Source organism: Chiloscyllium plagiosum, unplaced genomic scaffold (assembly GCF_037043375.1).
Source record: "Chiloscyllium plagiosum isolate Xiang-an unplaced genomic scaffold, Cpla_swu_hap1 HiC_scaffold_4, whole genome shotgun sequence".
In the NCBI taxonomy this organism is placed as follows: domain Eukaryota; kingdom Metazoa; phylum Chordata; class Chondrichthyes; order Orectolobiformes; family Hemiscylliidae; genus Chiloscyllium; species Chiloscyllium plagiosum.
The window spans coordinates 101,202,817-101,225,283 of record NW_028270142.1 but is presented as its reverse complement, the minus strand read 5'-3'; the positions used below and the strand labels follow the sequence as shown (position 1 = coordinate 101,225,283).

The 22,467-nt window shown below is 38.3% G+C and overlaps 1 protein-coding gene across 2 annotated transcripts in view; it reads right to left on the bottom strand.

Moving 5' to 3' along the window:
* Window positions 1-295: 295 nt before the first annotated feature.
* Window positions 296-22,467, bottom strand: part of necab1 (N-terminal EF-hand calcium binding protein 1) — a 176,154-nt gene continuing 153,982 nt past the window's right edge. The window contains exons 9-13 of one of the 2 annotated variants that reach the window (XM_087985847.1): window positions 20,990-21,043; window positions 16,527-16,639; window positions 12,519-12,596; window positions 4,697-4,788; window positions 296-2,152 (exon numbers count right to left, since the gene is read on the bottom strand). In XM_087985847.1, the coding sequence (XP_087841973.1) occupies window positions 2,124-2,152; window positions 4,697-4,788; window positions 12,519-12,596; window positions 16,527-16,639; window positions 20,990-21,043 (366 nt within the window). In that variant the 3' untranslated portion in view covers window positions 296-2,123. The remainder of the gene's footprint in view (window positions 2,153-4,696; window positions 4,789-12,518; window positions 12,597-16,526; window positions 16,640-20,989; window positions 21,044-22,467) is intronic. The other variant, XM_087985848.1, reaches the window with a different exon arrangement.

The window sequence follows — 22,467 nt, the reverse complement described above, 5'->3', positions numbered from 1 at the left end:
TGTTTCAACTCAACAAAATAGGTGACAATCATTCACTACTTTGTTTCTCAGGGTAACATCCCAAGCAAATAGATTCAAACAACAAGGTTGACAAAAAATATTAACAACCATCAGCTTTGACAAAAGCCTTTTTTTGCAGCTATACTCAAGGTCTGTACTACCAAATTACTACATGTCAAAATCTATTGTGATTTTGATATGTTCTGTTAACAGATTTGACTAATTTGTGAGTGGCATCAGTGTTTGTGTAATCTTATACCAGCTTTCTTTCTGATGAAATGAAGTCCATTTTTTTCATCATTGAACAGTTTTAATAACCACAGTTGATTAACAGAGCCAATAATACAAATGGGCAAAATCCCAACATGCTAAAATATTTTATGTCTTCCTGCACAAACATCTATCAATAACAGTAATAGGGTTGATTTGTTTTCACTGTAATCAGTCTGAAACAATTGACAACATATTTGGCGAGGTCATTACAGATATACACAAATCAGCAGTTACAGTTTTTCCTGGACAAAGCTACAGAATTTACAATTAATATATATTATTCATTATTTATACCACATAAACCACTGCTGCAGCTATTTTAAATTGAAATTTGAGTAGAATAAACTTAAGTCAGATTTAGGAAAATGAAATGCCTATGTAGAATTTCAATGAGTGCTCTGATCTGCTGCAGTGTCTGGTTGCTAGTTTTGGGAATTACAATATATCGCCAGAAGCCCCAACAAATCATTACCAATTAGATCTGGAGAAATCTGTTGATACTTGTTTGTTTTTTTTTGCTGTGGACTAACATAAGTAGTATGTCAACATATAACATTATTTAAATATGTGATAGATTTTACAGAGGGTTTGGTTAATCACACCACACTTGACCTAAAAATCAATTGACATCTTGCCAATGTGAAATATGGTTGCCATTTGGCAATATTACATTTAATGCAGTTATAACTAATTTTAAGTGAGTCTCCCACCCTTGAAGGACAGGAAATCCTGCCCTGCAGCCCTGGCAACCAACCTGATTGCCATTAATGTTGTAGTCCCAGCAGTGCTGAAACACAGTAGTAGTCACTGTTGGGACTGTACAACCAGCCCCCATGAAATAATTAAGATGTTTCTTGGATTTTGGGTGAGTTGGGGGAATATGGCTTTAGGTGGGAGAACCCAGCAAGTTGGATGGGGAAGGTGAGAGTGTCAGATTGAATAGATCAGGACAGTACCCCGATAGGCACAGGGGACCTCACTCTTCAAAAGGAGGTAATCCCACTCTTGCTGCTTAACAGTAGCCAACTCTGTCAAAGCTGTCAGGTTAACCTTCTTCCTTTTAACCTCCCCTGCAAACTGAAAAATTGTGTGAGAGATGCAACAAAACCCATAACTTGCAGTCAAATGTCCACTGAATGGATTCAATAGGCTTAAGGTGGGTGGACTGCCTTATGCCTTACCTGTCCCCAAAATATGGGGTGGGTGAGGCATAAAGCAGCCCATAAATTTAGCAGCCTGCTAAAAATATGAGGGAGGTGGGGGAGGAGATAAAAAGCTAATGGGCTGGCCATCACCTTTGCTTTTTGTACTCCATCACTTTCAAACACTCCCTGGGTGGGAAATTTAAAATTAACCTTGTTAATGTTTAGTTGTGAAAATTTACTTTAAAAAAATATTTTCTTCAGATTCTGTCATATCGTCTATAGGTCAATATGTTGAAACTTTAAATGTGTTGTTGAGTGAAGAGTTCTTGGGCCTTACCTCCTCAGTTTTGAAAGCAAGAAATAAATTACCCAATTTTCATAACTTCCTTAAAATACTGTGGTAATCTGAAGTTGTGTGGTACAAATACAATAGAAAACTGGACTGTATTACAAAAAAAAATCTGTTACTGAATATATAACACCAGTACTGCTCATTACAATTGCCTATTAATTAATGATTTATTAACTAGAACAGATTACTTCCAATCATGTATTCATTTATTATGTTACTTATATCTAACATTATTATTTAATCATTTTAATTAAGCCTGTTTTTGCTATTGTAACACAAGTTAAGCCATCACTATACAGTAGATGTTTCACACAAAATGTCACACGACACACATTTTCTGCAACAGAGGACAATCAGTTATTATTCAGAACCCACCATGATGCTGTGGAAGAAACAGAAAAAACTGAGTGGCTGCAGAAGAAATTCAAATATATAAAACAAATACATTATAACTAATTTGTTAAAAGCATATCAAGAAGTACATGTGACCTGATTTGGGCATTTAGTTTATCTTTGTTACTATACAGTTAATGGCGAGACTCTGAACAGCATTGATATACAGAGGGATCTTGGAATTCAAATCCATAGCTCCCAGAAAAGTAGATAGAGTGGTGAAAGAGACATATGGCATTCTTCCTTTATTGGTCAGGGAATTGAGTACAACAATCAGGATGTCATGTTGCAACTTTATAAGACTTTGGTTAGGTCACACCTAGAGTACTGCATACAGGAAGGATGTGGAGGCTTTGGAGAGAATGAAGAAGAGATTTACCAGGATGTTGCCTGGATTAGAGGTTATGAGCTATAAGGAGAGGCTAGAAAAAACTCAGGTTGTTTTCTCTGGAGTGATGGACACTGATGGAAGTCTTGATGAAAGTCTACAAAATTATCAGATGCACAGATAGGGTTGCTTGTCAGAATCTTTTTCCCAGAGGTGAAATGTCTAAAACTAGGGGGCATGCATTTAAGGTCAGAGGGCTAAAATTCAAAGGAGATGTGAGGGGCAAACCTTTTACACAGAGAGTGGTAGGAATGTGGAATGCGCTGCTGGGATGGTTGTGGAGGAAGGTATAATAGGGACATTTAAGAGACTTTTAGACAAGTACATGAACATGCAAGGAATGGAGGGATATGGATCAAGGGAAGGCAGAAGGGATTAGTTTAATTTGGTGTCATGTTCGGCACAACATCGTGGACCGAAGGGCCTGTTCACAGTCTGACATATTAGAGTGTACTGGGAGCTGTATAGTTTAATATGCAAGGCCCTATTCTTTGCAGATAGAAAGGGTTCAACTCATAGGTGACAGCCATTTATATTCATTTCTCTGTGCTTTCTATGTAATCTGTAATGAAAACTGGACTGTATTACAAAAAAAAATCTGTTACTGAATATATAACACCAGTACTGCTCATTACAATTGCCTATTAATTAATGATTTATTAGTGTTATAATTGTTATAATGAAATAATTAGTGTTATAATTAACTAATTTGATTTGCATTAGTGTGTTATCATATCCCAAACTGTTTTGAATACTATGTATAATTTCTAGTTCAATTACTGTGTTAAAGACAAAAATCCAATTGTTGAATCTGTGAACACACAAGTCTGCAGTCTGTGTTTAGGCTGATAGCTTTTTATGTATTATTTATGTTTGTTACTTATTCACAAAAAAAACTTTTATACTGTTGGAAAAGTCACATTTTACCTAAGATTTATTATCTTGTAATTGTCAAGACAATACCACCAATTGAAGGAGAATGACGACATTTATACTGTATGGAAGTGTCGAATGGTTGGCAAGTGAACACTGATTTGTAGAAGCATTGCCATTGAGAATGTGCTAGTTAATGATGATCGACAGTTGATGACCATGCATTGTTTAGGTTTTACATATGACAGGTTGACTCTGATTGGTGAAGGTATTGCCCTGAGAAATGAATATGAATGGCTATCACCTCTTAGTTGAACCCCTTCTATCTGCAAAGAACAGGGCCATGCATGTTAACCTTATAGCTCCCCGTACATTCTAATATGTCAGACTGTGTGAACACAACTGGTGGTCCCAAAATTAGTTGTCAGAAAAAGAAACAAATACAAGAGGAGAAAAATATTTTCACAGTGAGTCATTTGGATCTGGAAAGCAGTGCCTGTAAGTGCGGTGAGGCTTTTGCTAGATCATTGGATGCCTTTGTAAAATAGAAAAGATGTTTCAAGGGAATTGGGAGAAGGCAAAATAATTAAGGCATGGTGTTCATTTGGAGGCCTTGTGCATATAAGACAGGTCAGATGGTCTCCTTCTTCACTGCTACACTTCTGTGATTTTGTGATCATTAACTGTGCATTCTCCATGGTGATGTCACTACCATCATCCTTTCATATTATATAAATGTCGGTTTCCTCCTAAATTGCAATTTTGCAAATTTTTCTGATATTGCAAGACAAAATGCTTTGATGAAATATGCCTTTTAACTGCAATACTCAAATTCTGTATTGCCAAATGACTATAAAAATAACTTCTGCTAACTTCTGCCTGTTGTCTCATGCCAATGTAAATCCTATGGTTTTTTTTTAGGAAATTACTGTTTTCCTTCAGTTATAACTTTAATTTCGATGGAGCAATTCTGATTATTGATGTTTTGATTAATTCTCTTAATTCCATTTCCTTTTAGTCTAAAGATCCCATATACCAACCTAAATACAGTGCACAATGTTACTGCATGACTGCATTACAAGGACGGTGCAAGAATGAAAAGTGTGTCCTTGAAAACTGAAAGAAAACAGTCCCAAAAAATACAAATTAGCCCTCAAAAGAAATATCAAGAAAATCTCTTTGAAAACACATATTTTGATTTCTGCTCTTTACACATGAAAGAAAGTAATACTACTAGTAATGAGCTGTCACTAAAGTTTTAAATTATCTTACCAGGCACAAGCATTGTTGTTATTAGTTCTGGAGTGTCCAGGAAATCTACATTGCTTCTCTGAAAGGTTTTGCTGTAATTAGTCTGGATGTGGCTTTTGGTGATATCAATCAAAGAAAATTCAATCAGGAATTATTGAAACATCTTGATTATGGCACAAGGTACATTTTAACACAGGTATCATGAACAAACAACAATAACACCTGAAATTGTTAGAGTCACAACAATGGTGAATATATTTCATGTTATAAAAAGGCATTGATGGAGGAGCTATAAAATCATTTTTATTTTCATCCTATTTAAACTAGAAAGAAATACAGATGTTTCATTGCACTATTATTTGAAGGTACTGAACATCTACCTGGTAAAAAGAAATGTAGTTAAATGTGAAGATGAAGTAGAGAATGATTAATGATTTGAAAAATGGACATGCTGTTTTTCCTGGCCTCGTACAGAAAAGAAATAAGCCCCCTGAAAGTGTATCTTATCTAGCTCATCCTTCACTTACTTGCTGCAGTCTGACATTAAGAAGACAGCGGGGTCTCTAGCTATACATTTCAGGAAGACACTAAATTTGGGAGCAGATTTGAACACTTTTCAAGAGGTCCTTGTCTTTTTCAGATGGGATTTCTTGGTTACTATAATTTTTAATACAATCTGCTGGAGATCCGCTTCTTTTCATAAGGATCCTGTTGTGTTTTTGCCACAAGAAGGGAGTAGGTAAGTTCAAATTTTAGGTATATAGAATATACCATAGAGACCACTGTGGCTTTCTGTTTGCTATTAATATAATTCTTTATTTTGGGAGCTTGACAATTTATGAGAGTTCCTCTGCCCTATCCCTGAAGAAACTGATGAAAATGTTGTCTTCGATAATATAACATCAGTGAGCTGTTCAGATCCATCAGCTGGAGCATTCAACTCCCTGAAGGCCACTAGTCTAATTCAAGATCTTGTCCACAAGTCAAATCTGTTGATGGCATAGCTTTGCTGAAAGTTCTCTTGGGAAGCAAACAGTGCAGGCAGGAATATTGCCAAATTGGCGTGGTCAGCTCTAAAAGCTTTCATGGGATAAATTCAACAGGGCAGCTGATGCCGAGATGTAAACATACCTATTTTCCTTTCTTTACCAGAACTTCTGTTTGATTAGAGTTATGTTATGGGCAACACAGTTTTTGGATGAGCTCAAATCTATGGAGGATGTAAAACATAAGTCATCAGCAAAATTAGAATGCTTGGAGATAGCAAAAGTCCATTTGAGACAGTTATACACCGTTAGGATTCATAGAATTTAGATAATATGATAACATGAATTGGGGATCAGTTAAAGGACAAAAAAGAAGAATAAAATACAACTAGAACAATTTTGATATAGCTAGTTAAGTTTTGTAAGTATTACTAGCTTGAACCAGGCATTTTGCAATCTGTATTAATGACTTGGATGAAGGATCTAAATGCAATTGATTTCTTAACAAACAAGTGTGAGGAGGATACAAAGAAGCCACTAGAGCAGGAAGGCGGCAGATGAGATATAATTTAAGAAAGTGTGAAATTATCCATTTTATTAGGTACAATAACAAAGCAAAACATTATATATTTTGATATTCAAACAAAATTGGCATCCTTGTGCCTAGATCACAAAATTAACATTCAGGCACTGCAGGCAGTTAGGTAAGAAAATGTTGTGTTAGCTTTTATTGAAATAAAGTCATAGAGATGTATGGAAACAGACCCTTCCGTCCAACTTATCCATGCCAACCAGATATCCTAACCTAATCTAGTCCCATTTGTCACCACTTGCCCATATCCCTGTAAATCCTTCTTATTTATATACCCATCCGGATGCCTTTTAAATGTTATAATTACACCAGCCTCCATCATCCCCTCTGATAGCTTATTCCATATATGTACCATGCTCTGCATGAAAAGGTTGCCCCTTATGACCCTTTTAAATCTTTCCTCTCTCACCTTAAACCTATGACATCTAGTTTTGGACTCCCCCACCCTAGGGAAAAGACGTTGGCTATTCACCCTATCCATGCCCCTCATGATTTTATAAACCTCTATGAGGTCACTCCTCAGCCTCCAACACTCCAGGGAAAATAGCCACAGCCTATTCAGCCTCTCCCTTGGACTCAAACCCCCCTTTACGTCCTTGTAAATCTTTTCTGTACCCTTTCAAGTTTCACAACGTTTTTCCTGTAGCGGGGAGACCAAAACTGAATGCAATATTCTAAATGTGGCCTGTACAGCTGCACATGACCCCCCAAACCCTGTGCTCAATGCGCTGACCAACAGAGGTAAACATACCAAATGCCTTCTTCGCTACCCTGTCTACTTGTGATTCCACTTTCAAGGAACAATGAACTTGCACTCCAAGGTCACCTTTTTTTAGCAGCACTCCCCAGGACCTTACCATAAAGTGTATAAGTCCTGCCCTGATTTGTCATACCAAAATGCAACACCTTACATTTATCTAAATGAAAACTCCATCTGCCATTCCTGGGCCCATTTGCCCATCTGATCAAGGTCCCATTGCACTTCTATGCTGTCCACTACACCTTCAATTTTGGTGTTATCTGCAAACTTACTAACCATACCTGCTATATTCACATCCAAACCATTTATATAAATGATGAAAAGCAGTGGATCTGCACTGATCCTTGCGACACACCACTGGTCATAGGCCTCCAGTCTGAAAAGCAACCCTCCACTGCCACCCTCTGTCTTCTACCTTCAAGCCAATTTTGTATCCGAATGGCTAGCTCTCCCTGCATTCCATGTGATTTAACCTTGTTAACCAGTCTACCATGCAGTACCTTATCAAAAGTCCATATACACAAGGTCCACTGCTCTCCCTTCATCAATCTTCTTCATCACTTCTTCAAAAAAAAATCTGGAAGTCTTTCTGTGAAACATTGGACTTTGAAGATGTCACATCTGGAGTACTCTGTCCAGGTTTGTTCTCTGCCCCTTGCTTTTCAGGACTTTTTTTTATTCATTCAGAGGAATTGGGAAGCCAGGAGTGAGTTCCTTGCTGCTGGATTCATAGCCTCTGACCTACTGTTGCATCCAAAATATTTATGTGGTTAGTCCAGCTTAGTTTCTGTTCAATGGATACCCTCAGAATTTTACAGTGCACTTAGTTTGGAGTAGTAGTCAAGAGATGAGGTCATAGTAACTGGTAAGCCAATAAACGTAGTGCAGTCCAGATTCAGGCCTAGTCTTTATAGGCCATTTATCTTGGCGCAGCAGCCAGGACACAGAATATTGAGGAAACAGCGATACATCATGCTTCAGCAAAGAAAGCAAGTCACAGTGAGTTTAGCTATGTTGAGTGTCAAGAGAGTAAGGCACGGCTGGATAGTCTTTACTTTAATGCTAACAGTGTAATGGGTAAGACTGATGAGTTAATGGCGTGGATTGACACATGGAGGTATGATAATGTTGCCTTCAGGGAAACATGGTTGAGGGATGGGTTGAACTGGCAACTCAACATTCTGGGGTTGAGGAAGACAGTGGAAGGTTTAAAAAGGGTGGTGGTGTAGCAGTATTAATTAAAGAGTCAATTACTGCATTAAGGAGAGGTTATATCTTGGAAGAGTCCGCAAATGAAGCTTTGTGCGTAAAACTTTGGAATGTTAAGGGGGCAGATACTTTACTGGAAATGTACCATAGGCCCCCAAAGAATCAGCGGGAATAGAGGAGCAAGTGTGTAGGCAGTTCACAGAGGTGTGTAAGAGTAATGATCAGGTAACTATACTAGGGGATTTCAAATTTCCCAAAATAAATCAGGATAGTCAATGGGGGTTTAGAGGAGGCGAATTTCTTGAAATGTATCCGGGGACTTTTTTGTATCAATACGTAGAAGGCTCAACAAGGGATGGCACAGTATCAGATCTGGTCTGGGGCGAGAAACTGAAAAGTGTTTGATGGCAAGGGGCAATGGGGGAACATTTCAGCGAAAACGGCCACAACAAGGTACGGTTGAAATTTGTTTTGGACAAAGAAAAAGATGGCCTAGAAAGGACGGCTTTGGATTGGGGGGAAGATAGATTTTCTTTAAAAAAATAAAGCTGGATCTGTCCACAGTAGACTGGGAATAGCTCCTTGTGGGTAATTCTACGTGGAGCTGTGGGAGGCATTCCAAAAGGAGCTGGAGAGAGTCCAGGTCCAACATTTACCCTTTAGAGGGAAATGTAGGAGCAATAAGTTCAGAGAACCTTAGATGTCTAGGACAATTCAGGACTGGATAAAGAAGAAGACTACAGCTTTCAGTAAGTCTAAAGGGAGCAATTTAGCTGCGGTCCTAGAGGAATATAGAAGTGTAGGAGGGGACTTAAGAAAGCAATTAGAAGAGAAACAAGAGGGTATGAAAATGGACTTGTGAACGGGATTAGGGAGAAACCTAAGATATTTTATAAATACATTAAAGGGAAAGAGCAGGGCCCATTAAAGACCAAGGGGGCAACCTGTGTGTGAAGCTGCAGGATATTGGAAGTGTGTTGAATGAATGCTTCTCTGCAGTCTTCACTCTGAAAAAGGAGAATGCAGGGATGGAATTAACGAAAACAGACTATGAGGAACTTACATAGTTTGACATACGAAATGGGAAGTTATTTGAGGCTCTGTTGGGTTCAAAAGTAGACAAATCCCCTGGTCCCAATGAATTGCATCGCAAGCTGCTGTGGGAGGTGAGGGAGGAAATTGCAGGGGCTCTGACACAAATTTTTAATTCCTCTTTGGCCACAGGGAAAGTGCCAGAGAACGGGAGGCTAAGAGGAATGGTAGAGATGAACTCGGAAATTAAAGACCAATGAGTCTCAATTCAGTGATAGGGTATTATTGGAGCAAATTCTAAAGGAGTGAATTAATACCCACTTGGAAAGGCATGGGTTAATTAGCGATAGTCAGCATGGTTTTGTCAGAGGGAGGGCATGCCTAACAAATTTGTTAGAATACTTTGAAAATGTGATCAAGTGTGTGGATGAGGGAAGTTCATTTGATGTAGTTTATATGGATTTTAGCAAAGCTTTTGACATGGTCCCATACTGGAGACTGACTGAGAAGGTTAAAGCACATGGAATTGAGGAAACCTTGGTTAGATGGATCAGAAACTGGCTCAGTTTTAGGACACAATGGGTCGTGGTGGAAGGCTGTATAAGTGACCGAAAGACAGTGTTCAGAGCTGTATTCACAAGGATCAGTACCAGGACTCTTATTATTTGTTATATATGTAAATAATATAGATGAAAATATGGGTGGAATGTTAAACAAATTCCTAGATGACACCAAGATTGATAGAGTTTTTAATAGCAAAGAAGATTTTTTGAGAAGATTTGTAGCTCAAGTTGTTGAAAAGTATGTAAGTTAGCTCGCTGAGCTGGAAAGTTTGTTTTCAGATGTTTTGTCACCATGACTAGGTAACATAATCAGTGAAAGTCTCTGGTGAAGTGCTAGTGGTATGTCCTGCCTCAAGACAGCAAGGCACACTATGCACTACCTGCCTCGTCCTCTTTCTTTGCCCGTTGGTTATCTATTCCCTCCCTGACTAAGGATTCTTACTCTGTAGAGTGACTACCTCTCTGTACCTTCGGCCTTGTGGACATTCCACAATATGTCCAGCCACTGCTCTAGTTCTAACCCTTGGGTTTCCAGGGTCTCCTGCTGGAGATGCTTTTTGCACAAGTTCTGGTCCCAGGCATTGAAACTGTGCCTAACTTCTCACACAGAGATGGAGGAACATATCTCCTTTCATTATGTAAACTTTTAAATCAAACCCTTAGGTTGTCCTTAAAATCAAATAATATTAGTTACTGTAGGGCTGTTCTTCTCTGGATCTCTGCACCTTACCTGCCCTTAAAAACTACAAATCCAAATGAAAGACTGTGCAAACTCCAGGCAATAAAAGGTGAGTACAAATACTCACATCAACTTACTCATCCAATCAGCTGCTTCCTCCTGCCCTGCATCACCTTTTGACACTCTTCTCAGATTGCTTCACTCCAACAAAGCTGCAGGAACTCTTCCCAGATTACTTCACTCCGATGATGCTGCAGGGACACTTCCCAGACTGCCTCACTATGATGTTGATTGTGAAACACTCTTCCCAGACTTTCACTGTGATGATGCTACAAGGACTCTTCCCAGACTGCTTCACTGTGATACTGAGTATGGGACATTTCCCACTTAAAATTTTGAGCACAAGTCTATTGTGTGGAACTGTATCAAATGTCTTTTGAAAGTCAGTGTATGCCACATCAACTGCACTGGTCTCATTAATCCTCTCTGTTATGTTTTCAAAAGGCTTAGTGATGATTAAACAAAAGTTTTACTAAAGATATGCAAACTGGTTTTCTTTAATTAACCTGCTGTTTGTCAATGTTACTGTAAATTTTGTCCTGAATTATCAGTTCTAGAATTATTCTCACCAACTGACCCATAGTTACTGGGTTTGACCTTATGATTGTTTTTGGACAAGGGTGTAAAGTTGATTCAGTTCTCAGCACCAGCCAAAGTCTCAGGAAGACTAGACAATTATAGCCAGTGCCTCCACAATTTCCACTCTCACGTCCCTCAGTATTCCTTGAATATCTTCAACTTTAATTATAGGCAACCTAGTGTCTGAATGGCCTCTACTTTCACTATGGCCTGGGGAGCATCTTCTTCCATTTTAAAGATAGTTTCAAAGTATTCATTTGACACTTTAGCTCCACCCTCTGCCTCCTGCATGATTCCCTTTTTGGTCCCTAATGAGTTGTACTCCTACTTGTACCATTTCTCCTATCTATATATCTGTAAAAGTCTTTTGAAATCAATTTGAGTTTGACTTCCATCTATTTTCATTCCTAGTCTTTGCTCTTATTTGGTTTTCCACCACTCTTCTGAAGCTTCCATATTCAGCCTGGTTCCTGAAAGTATTGTATTTTTCACCTGACATCTGAAATACTTATTCTTCCTTATCTTAATTTCTATCTCTTAAATTATACAAGAAACTTTTTTTAATCTAACTTTCCCATTTGAAAGTATACGTGCCCAAAATATCTCTTCTTTGAAGGTGATGATTCAGCTATCATTTTCTCTGCCAATATTTGGTTCCAATTTTTTAAGCCAAGATCATTTAAGTTGGCTTTCTACAAATTAATTAATATTCTTATTCTGAATTGTATTTTGTCCTTTTATTTAGATTGCTTCATCTGTATGATACAACGGCCACTGTTTCCTGAACCTTTTTATATTAATACTTGGCCACCTTGGCTCTTTTCATTCCCAAGTATCAGATTCAGTGACATTTCCTTTCTCATTGTACTGGAAACAAAGAGATGATGATGGTTTTAGCATTAGGTGAATGGAGCAGGATAAATTTGGGGAATGTTATTAAGATGGTTCAAGTCAGTTTTTGTAAAGGAGTAGTTATATGGTCTGGTTGGCAAGAAGTATGACCCCAAAGTTGGTAATGATATGATTAAGCCTCACATAGTAACTCAGGGCAGGGAGCTGTTTCATGCATAAGCACAAATTCCACTGCTAATCTAGTGATGTAATGCTTCCAGTATGGGTACAGTATCAAGAAAATGTCTGGCCAACGCATTTCATCACATCATATCATATGCACCCTTCAAATTAACCTTTATATCTTAAGGAAGGTGCAAAAAGATTTATTGGTTTTGTCAAAAAATATAGCAATTGGTTTGGATTAATGCTGCTCATTTGCCCTAGCTACAAAGGGGTGCAGCTGTTGTTACTGAACTGTTTTATTTTGCTATTCCATTAAGTTTGATTCTTCACCCAGGACAGCTCTAATCACATAGTAAAATTACTTACTTTTTCCAGAGATTGGTATTTTCCCAGAATTCATAAAGTGTAAAACACGATTCAGCTGAGATTTTCTGCACAGAAATGCTATCAAAAGAAACAGTGATTCTCAATAAATAAAATTATGGTGTAGAAAATAGTATTAATTATTATTATATATCTACTTTTGAGGCACTGTTCATGTTAACAATGAAATCGAGCAGCTAAATGCAGCATCTAATTATGAATGCTATTCAAATTATGGTTTCGCCACTGGAAATAATTTATTGTATGTTTTGTAGTTAAGGCTCAGTGAGTAGCAGTCTAAGTTAGAAAATTGTTTGTTCAATCACTACTCCACAGAGTAGAGCAAAATGTTTAGTACGGCATGCCAGTACAGAGAATGCTGCATCATTGGTAATCCTGTCTTTGAATGAAATGTTAATCAAAGCCTAGTCTCTTGAGTGGCATTAACTATCCCATGCCATTACTTCAAAGGTCAAATGATATACTGTCCTGATCAATATTTATCCCTGAAACAACATCATCATTTGAAGAACAAACTTATCATTATCACATCACTGTTGTGGGAGGTTGATGTTGCAAACTGGCTGCTATGTTTCATTTAATACAGTTCCCACAAAACTGTTTTGCTAACTGTAAAACAATTTAGCACACCATGAGATAAAGGAGGTCTGCATACAATTGTAAGTTTTCAAATATATGAACAAATTATCAGTATGTATTTTACTACAAATTGAACTGTAAAGATAACAATTGGTTTGCACAAAGTAACACTTGCAACAAAATTAAGTAACTTTATTTATTTTTCAGAAAATAAAACATGAAAGTAATTTACTTTTTATAGAAATGTATGCATATTATTGATAGCAATATGCCAACTGTAGTAACAGCTGGTGAAAAACACAAATTTAAAAACAAACATAGGTGATTAGATTTTAGGTGATCACAGTCAAATTAATTCATGAATTAAAAGTAAAATTCTATGGATGTTGGAGATCCAAAATATAAACATGAAGTGCTAGAGAAGCTCAGCAGACATGGAAGCCTCTGTGGAGGGAAAAACAGAGTAACATTTTGAGTCAAGTAACTTTGCTTAGGAAAAGACAAATTGTACTTGAAACATTGGCCCAGATTTTCTGATCAAGATTGGGACCAAGCGGGGTGGATACACATGTCCCAGTCCCTAATTTTTGATCTTTTGAAAAAACCTGCTTGCTAATCAAGAATGTATGGCATAATTGTGAGCATGCAGAAGTGATTGTTACATCTGAAGTAACTAACACGAGGGACTGCATGGCAAAAATGGACCGAAGAACAAGACTCAGACATGTTACACCTACTTGACAAATTGGTTACTGTGGCTTGGAAGAGCAGAAAAACCATAGATTAAATGATAAAGCACTAATCTTGAATCCATAGAGAAACTGACTTTAAAACAATGAAAGAACAATTGGTTTGGGAGGCTAAAAATTAAAGTAAAATTAATCTTGGGTTGGGACAACTGGAGACTAAGAGGGACAATATGTAATGATAAAAAAGATCAGAAGATGGGTGTAGATGAAGGGAGAGCTGACGAATCTCTTAATGGAGATACAATGATCTAATGCTATTATTGCTAGCCTTTTAATCCCAAAGCTCAGCAAATGTTCTAGGGACCTGAGTTTGAATCCTGCCATGACAAATGGTGAAATTTGAATTAAACAAAAAGAAAATCTGGAGTTAAGAATCTATTGATGACCATGAAAACATTGTCAATTGTCGGAAAAACCCATCTGGCTCACTAATGTCCTTCAGGGAAGGAAATCTGGCCTTACATTGTGCTTGACATTCAATTGCCCTCTGAAATGGCATACCAATCATCCACTCAGTTCAAGGGCAGCTAGGGATGGCCAGCCAGCGATGCTCATGTCCCTTGAGTGGATATTTAAAAAATTAATGTACTGGAACCAGCTAAAGATAAGCCCAAGTCCTCAAAGTGTGACAGTATTGTTTCAATGCAGATTGGGGGAGAAGATTGAGAATTCCAACAATTCAATGTAAGAAAAAGGAAAACCAAAAAACAGAGAGATCTAAAAGGGTGATATTTGGCCCGTTTTAGAATTAGGTTTTATTGTCACATGTGCTCAAGTACAGGTATACATGAGTACAGTGAAAAGTGTACAAAACTACCATTTCCATCACTACCTTAGATACAAAGATGACTAGGTAGAAAATCTTCAGTATGAATTAGAAAAATAAAGAAAAAATAGTTAAATGTTCAGCATTACAGTCATTGTAAAGCAGAGAAAGAGAAAAAAAGAGAAACACAGATGTCATGATGCTCAATGAACTAGCATCAATCTCATGCCAAGTGTACCCAAAAGAAGTGTACTGTTTTTAAAAATGGTTTTGTTCGTAGAAGGATTGGGCAAAGGACAATGGTCATCCAACATCATAAGTGGTGATTCCATGGCCATTGGTCATCAGCCAAAAGGGTTCAGACAGTTAGATTAGATTCCTTACAGTGTGGAAAAAGGCCCTTCAGTCCAACAAGTCCACACTGACCGTCCGAAGAGCAACCACCCCCCTAACTAATGCACCTAACAATACGGCAATTTTTTAGCATGGCCAATTCACCTGGCCTGCGGGAGGAAACCAGAGCACCCGGAGGAAACCCACTCAGACACAGGGAGAATGTGCAAACTCCACACAGACAGTTGCCTGAGGCTGGAATTGAACCAGGGTCCCTGGTGCTATGAGGCAGCAGTGCTAACCACTGAGCCACCATGCTGCCCCAATTGAATGACAGCATCAGTTAACTGTCTCTAGAAACATGATATAACAGTAAGTCTTCGGCAGAGAGCAGTCCTCATCCTGCAGACCTTGTAGGCAGCAGATCTCATCGGATGGTCCCAGAAGACAGTCTTCATTGAGTAGTCTTCATCAGCCAGATGGAAGATGGGCCAGAAGAGGAGGAGGAAGACTCGGAAAGAGATCTCTAACACCTTGGCTAGAGAGCAGTATGCTGCACCCATAAATTTAACTCAATTAAATCATTCTGTATTGACAACTCATGTTTCCTCTGGTATCAATCAGACAAATATCTCCTAATTGTCATGTTGTAAACTTTCTTTGTCAACATAATTAATGTATCATGTCTAAACTGCTGCTTCTTAACAAACGTAATACACTATCAGAAAATTACTTATAAATCATTAACTGCCTATATTAGATAAATGCAATCCTGACCTCTCCAAAATCAACAATTAGAAAATAGTTTGCAAAGTTTGACTATAGGCTATAATTTACTTTTCATGTACATAATCCAGTAAGATTCTCTCAGGTTTTGAAGAATAAAATGTGATATCATTGACTACTTACAAGATACTTAAAAGGATAGACAAGGTAGATGTAGGTAAGATGTTTCCTCTGGTTTCACAGTCTTAAACCAGGTTTGACAATTTAAAAGTCTGAGATGAGGAAACATTCTTTTAAACAGAGTGTGGTTAATCTACCTCAGAGAGCTGTGGAAGTTTAGTCTTTGAGTATATTTAAATAAGCCATTGATAAACTTTTAATTATCCATGGCTTAAGGGGTTATGGGGATGGTGTGGGTAAAAGTGTTTGATCAACTATGATCATATTAAGTGGAGTAGCTTGTTGGTCTAAACAGCATACTCCTATTCCTCTGATTCCTTCTAAGAAAAATTATTCAGAATTCCTTTCTACTTTGGCCACTTTCGCCACAGAGTTTATAAAAACTGAAACAATTGAAAACTAAAGCTAAAATTATTAGAGAATGAGGCATTCCTGAAAGTAACTTAAAACCATAAGATGGCAGTTTGAAGGTATATGTCAGTAGAGCTGTTTCACAGCTTGCACATATATTAATTTCTTATTGTCTCTTTATTGCAAGTGCTGCTGAAGAAATAGCTGCAGTGTAAATAGACAGGAATAATGCATTCAATGTAAATCCTGTAACAGGCTTTATTAAAGCCTTACAAAGATACATTTCACAAAGATCTTTGTACTTACTGCAAACATCCGGTTTGTTTAGATGCAGATACCACGTACTGCCTCAAAGCTAGACGGAATTCCTCTAGCTCCTCTTCCAGTATCAACATTTGTCGCTGAACAATTAGAATATGCTGGAGGAAAAATGCATATTAAGAAATATTGTTGATAATAAAAATCTAAAACATTATTAAAAAGTGCAAATGTAGTGAGCATTTGGCTATTGAAACTGACATTATTCAGCAATGTATCAGCATTAATGTTTACCTATCCTCTTTCAACAGCACACTATGTTTATATCTACATAATTAAAGAAAATTCTTAATTCAAAATTATTGGTAATGTTTGACTTTAGCTAGCTGTGAATTTCTAGTTCTAGGTAGAAAATTATTTTCAGATGAAATATTTTATCTCAAATAGGAAATAATCTGATACACACTCTTTCCTCAAATTAACTTCCTGCTGTGATTTATATGGGATAATTAATAACTGTCGTTGGTAAGGAGTAAAAATCTAACCATCCCTGGTGTGAAAGATATTACACATTCTCTCTAGTTGAAGCAGTTTTTCCGGAGGAGAATTTCCTAGTGGCATTTGAAAACTGGAAGAGTATCTATGTCATCCCATTTACAAAAAAATCCATCTGATATGATTTTCTGAATGGATGAATAGCTTATTATTTGAAACTAGCGTAAGGCTATGAAAATATGCAAATTCTGGACCTAACTTGGATACAGGACCCCGATTGCAAAATTCAGACAGAAATGGACAGACAACACACTGCACACTCCAGAAGAATATGCTGCAGAAAGTAAACTTTCACAATTGGTTTCCCCACCTGGAGTCAGCAAGAACCTCGCTAAATTGAGTTGAAAGCTCATGTCAGTATGAATGGACAGATGGAACAATCATATCACTTGATTTCATGCTTATTTTGGGTGGAAGATGTTTTTTTTCCCGTTTGCATTTTAATGGCATCATCCTACCATTTTAAAAATTAGAACGTTTCCACAAATATTAACTGAAACAAAACACTGACTACCAGCTATGCATATTCTTTAAATAATTGTTTGCACCCCACCTTTTAATTTTCTTTCTGCATTTAGCATAGTTCATGGCTGTGACATATTTGGTAAATGTTTTATGAGATTACAGGATCTCGTGGGGCTGTGGAAGACAGTGACAGGGAGAGGGGTACAGGAGCTTGAAAGTGAGGAATAATGGGGAATGAGTCGTCTCCTGATGTTGGTTCGATCATGCATAGATTAATGCAGATTGAGGACCCCCATCTCTCCCACCAATGGGCAGCCTGCCTGCCCTGGTTACTCAGTTGGGTTGGCCAATGTTTATCATCATCTCTGGAGCTGGAATAATTATAAAACATATAATTATATTCTAGGCACTTAAGTGCTCATTTACTAAAGGAATTAGGCAATAATCTTGAGGACAAAATGAACGGTTGAGTCACAATAAATGTCAAGAGTTGAAAATGTAATGAAAATGTGAGACCTGAATTTTTGTAAGAAATACCTTCTGCAAGTCCATCAACAGTATTGACCTCATCAAGCCTTTTTGATACCTCCTCAAAACAGTGCCTTGGAAATTCACATTTTCATTGTTGGAGTGGATGGAGACTGGTGTAGTTTTATGGGAGTCATGGCAGGTAATGCCAGAAACACTATAGAGGCTACTGAGGCAGAGGCAGGCTAGGTGGAAGGCCATTACATCAGTAGGTAAAATCAACTCTGATTCCTGAAGGATAATTGTCATCCCGAAATCTTAACTCTGCTTTTCTGCACAAATGCTATTTAACCAGCTGAGCATTTTCAGCATATTCTATTTTTATTTCAATTTTCAGAATTTGTAGATATTTGCTTTTGTAAGAAAAGAGGGACCTTGGACTATATATCTATAGATCTCAAAGGATAGTGGGGCTTATGGATAAAGTGGTTAAAAAGGCATGCAGGATCATTTTTTACATTTACTCAGGCATTAAATTATAAAAGAATTGAGGTTATACTAAAGCTTTACAGAACACTGATTAAACTGCGTTTGGAAGGAAAGCATGCTGCCCCCGTCATTGCCTCATGAAGACAATGTCTCGAGTCTGTATAGAGGATTCATGGGTATAATACGATGAATGGAGAATATTTATTATGAGGAAAGATTGGAGTTCTTTACTTTGGAATAATGTAGTTGAAGAATCCTGCAAAAAGTAATGATGGAATATTTTCCACTTACCTGGATGAATACACTCCAACTACACTCAAGAAGCTTGATGCCTCTTGGACAAAGCAGCATGGTCGATTGGCACCATGCCCACAAACATTCACTCCCTCTACCACACTTGCTCAGTAGCAGCAGTATATATAATATACAAGATGCACTACAGAATTCTTCAAGGCTCCTTAGATAGCACCTTCCACACCCATACTATTTAGAAGGACAAGAGCAGTAAAGTAACCTGACAAGGGTGGCTGAGCCATGCATTATCCTGATGTAGAAATATATCACCATTCCTTGTAACAAGAATGCTGGAGAGACATTCCCTTTAGCCCAACGAGTCCACACCGACCCTTCAAAGAGCATTCCACCCAGACCCTACCCTATCCCTCTAACCGTGCATTTCTCATGGCTAATCCACTTAGCCTTATCTCCCTGAACACTATGGGCAATTTAGCATGGGCAATCCAACTAACTTGCACATCTTTGGACTGTGGGAGGAAACCAGAGCACCTGGACGAAACCCATACAGACACGGAGAGAATGTGCAAACTCCACCTGAGGCTGCAATCAAACCCAAGTTTCTGGTGCTGTGAGGCAGCAGTGCTAGCCACTGAGCCACCATGTTGTCTCTCTTGTTCCCAGGCATATGGAGTTGAACTTTCCTTTTCCCCGGGCAGATTTTAAGAGGACCTATACAGAGGAATTGCTAAAGAGTGGTGATGCTATTTATTTGGTCTCTGACATCTCCAAGGATGAGTGGGATAATGACTAGAAGTTGAATTATAGTCCTGGGTTGCAGAGTGAAGTGCTATGTGGGTACCTTTTAAATACAGGGTGCAGAAGTTGGAAGGTCCAGATTAGAGATAGAATCTCCTGTCCTATCATTTCTAAAACTTGGCATTTTATTACTCATGAATAATAAACTCAGAAGAATGAATTTCATACAATAACCCACCCATGAACAGATGTCCCTCCCTGCTTTTCCACTCACCTTCACTCCGAGTCTAAAAAGAACAAAAATCCATCCAAAAAGTAGTCAAAATTTCTGCTCCTAAGGAACACAGTTGTACAACAAGCTTCCAGAATACATTTAAAAGAGTCTTTACTGCAAAGAGTTGTGAAAGCTGGGTCACTGAGTATATTCACAGCTGAAATGGTAGTTTTTAAATCAGTAAGGGAACAAAGGACCATAGGGAGAGTGTTGAATATATCTGAATATAGAGTTGAAGATTAAAAGATCTCACTGATTGATGGAGCAGACCCAACAGGTGAAATGGGCTACTTCTGCTCCTACAACCTATAGTCTGTGGCTGTCCTTTTAGGACAGAGATGAGGAGATTATTTTTCTTTCAAGGGTTGTCTGACTTTGAAACTCTGCTTCAGAAGGTGATGGAGGCGGCATCATTGTATATTTTAAAGGTGGAGGTCGATATGATTTTGTTAGGAAACTAAATCAAAGGTTAACAGGAATAGATGGTAATATAGAATTCTAAATATGAACAGATCATTTATGATGTAATTGAATAGCAGGGTAGGGTCAAGGAGCCAAATGGCCTTATTCCACTCCTAAGTTTCCTAGATTCATAGATGTTTATAGCACAGAGGGTTATCATATCTATTCTGGTCAACAAAGATCTGACTGCACTAATCCCATTTTCCAGTTCTTGGTCAATAATCTTGGAGGCTATGGAATACAAGTGAATTTCTAAAGACTGCTTAAATGTTGCAAGAAGTTCTGCCTCAAACACCCTTTCAGGCAGTGAATTCCAGACTTCTATCACCCTCTGGGTGAAAATGTTTCTCCTCTTAGTCTTTTAGCTCTTACTTTAAATCTCTGCCCCCTAGTTTTTAACTCATCTACTAAAGGGAAACATATTTTCCTGTCTATGCTATCTATAGCCCTCATAGTTCCATAAACTTTGTCAGGTCTCTTGACAAGGAATGTAATTCCAACATACCAGTCTTTTCTCAGAGCTCAATCTCTCCAGCCCAGGCAGTACATGGGAAATCTCCTCTGCATTGTCTCCAGTACAATCACATCTTTTCTATAATTGGTTACCAGAACTGCATATTATCTCCACTTCTAATCGAAACCTGGGTTTCTTTACAGTTCCAGCATAACCTCCTTTCTCTTGCATTCTCTGCCTCAGTTAATAAAGGCAAGTGTCCCATATACCATCTTAACCACCTTTTTTTTTAATATCCTGCTACCTTTGGGGATCTGTGGGTTCATATGTATATTCATAAGACTGACTTACAGATTTGGCATTTCCCTCCAGTATTTCTTCTTCCAGTGGTTCCAGCTTCAAGTCCTGCAGAACATAGATAGCCATACAAATAAATGGACCCATGAAAACTATAAATATGTGACAAATGTACACTTAGGTTCCTGAGCAAAGGACATCTATCTTTGGCTTATCTGAGACATATTTGGTTGGTCAAGTACCTTTGTTTCAGTTTGTGGAAGTAACCAGTCTGTTTATTGGGAGTGATAGTTAAGAGGATGTGGTTAGGAAGTATTCAGGTCAAAGTTCAGTTGGATGGTTTGGGGTTAGCAGGGTTAGTCGTGTATGCTTTGTGGGGGAGGGGGGTGGAAATGGACAGGTGGTCGACCGATAATCATTTCAAGAATTAGGTCTGATTGGAGACAGTGAGGCAGTCAGGAGTTAGTTGGGTCTGTTGGAAGGGGTAAGAGTTAGTCAGGTCAGAGATAGTGCAGAGTTGGAGATATAGTCAGTTAGTTTGATTGTGCAAATGGGGATGTTTGATTTGGGGGTGTGCATTGTGGGATTACCCAGCGGTTGGACCAAGTTTTAATTTGTCTAATGTCTTCTGGTAAGTCAAACGACTACATCCAAAGCCTATCCTAAGTCAGGGTCATTCACAGAGTGCACAAAGGAGCAGGAAAAGTACCCCTCAGAAGTCTAGAAAAAAGAAGAATGGGCTGTGAACACCAGTTCTGGCCGATATACAGATTTTCCTGCACTGTTCCTGGCGTCACCCATCTTTATCAGGGTGGGTGACAATAGGGGAGGTTGAAGAAATTGCATCACAGACATCTGTGTCTTCACACTGTATGGTCTCACACCTCACACCACGCATTGTATTGCCCTGCCAGTGGCCATCAAAATCATTGAAACGTGAAACATTCTGCTTCTGCCTCCTCCTGAAACTCAGGGACGGATGTCGGTAACATCTTGCAAATAGTTGCACACAATTGAGCCTCACAGTCACTGATGCTCTCTTTGCCAAAGCTGGGCAGTACATTCATTTCATGACAGAGGAGGTCTGGCAATTTCAGAGGGAAATAGGTTTCACAACCATTGCTGGATTTCCCAGACAAATGTAAGGCTTTATCAACTACACCATGTAGTCCTCAAGACATTCAGCAATTCGCCACACCCATAATTTTCAACTGATCTGTGACCATAACAAAAGTTTCCTTCACCCGGGTGCTCTGCTGGCCTGAGCTCTTTCAAACAAAGCCATGTCCCTTCAATCTTTAAGAACAAGGAGATGGCTACCCACGCCTCTGAGAACCTCAGCCAAAGGCACAAAGTCAGTACAATCAATATCACCTTTACCCTAAGTTAACTTTGAGGAGGCTACCGAGATTCAAAAAAATGCATTTCCAGTGCCTGAACACTCTGGGTGATACTCTCCAAAATGTACCTCCTAGGGTTGCAATTGATCTGTTTTATTGTTGAAAACATGGCCTTCCAGTGTAGCGTGGTCT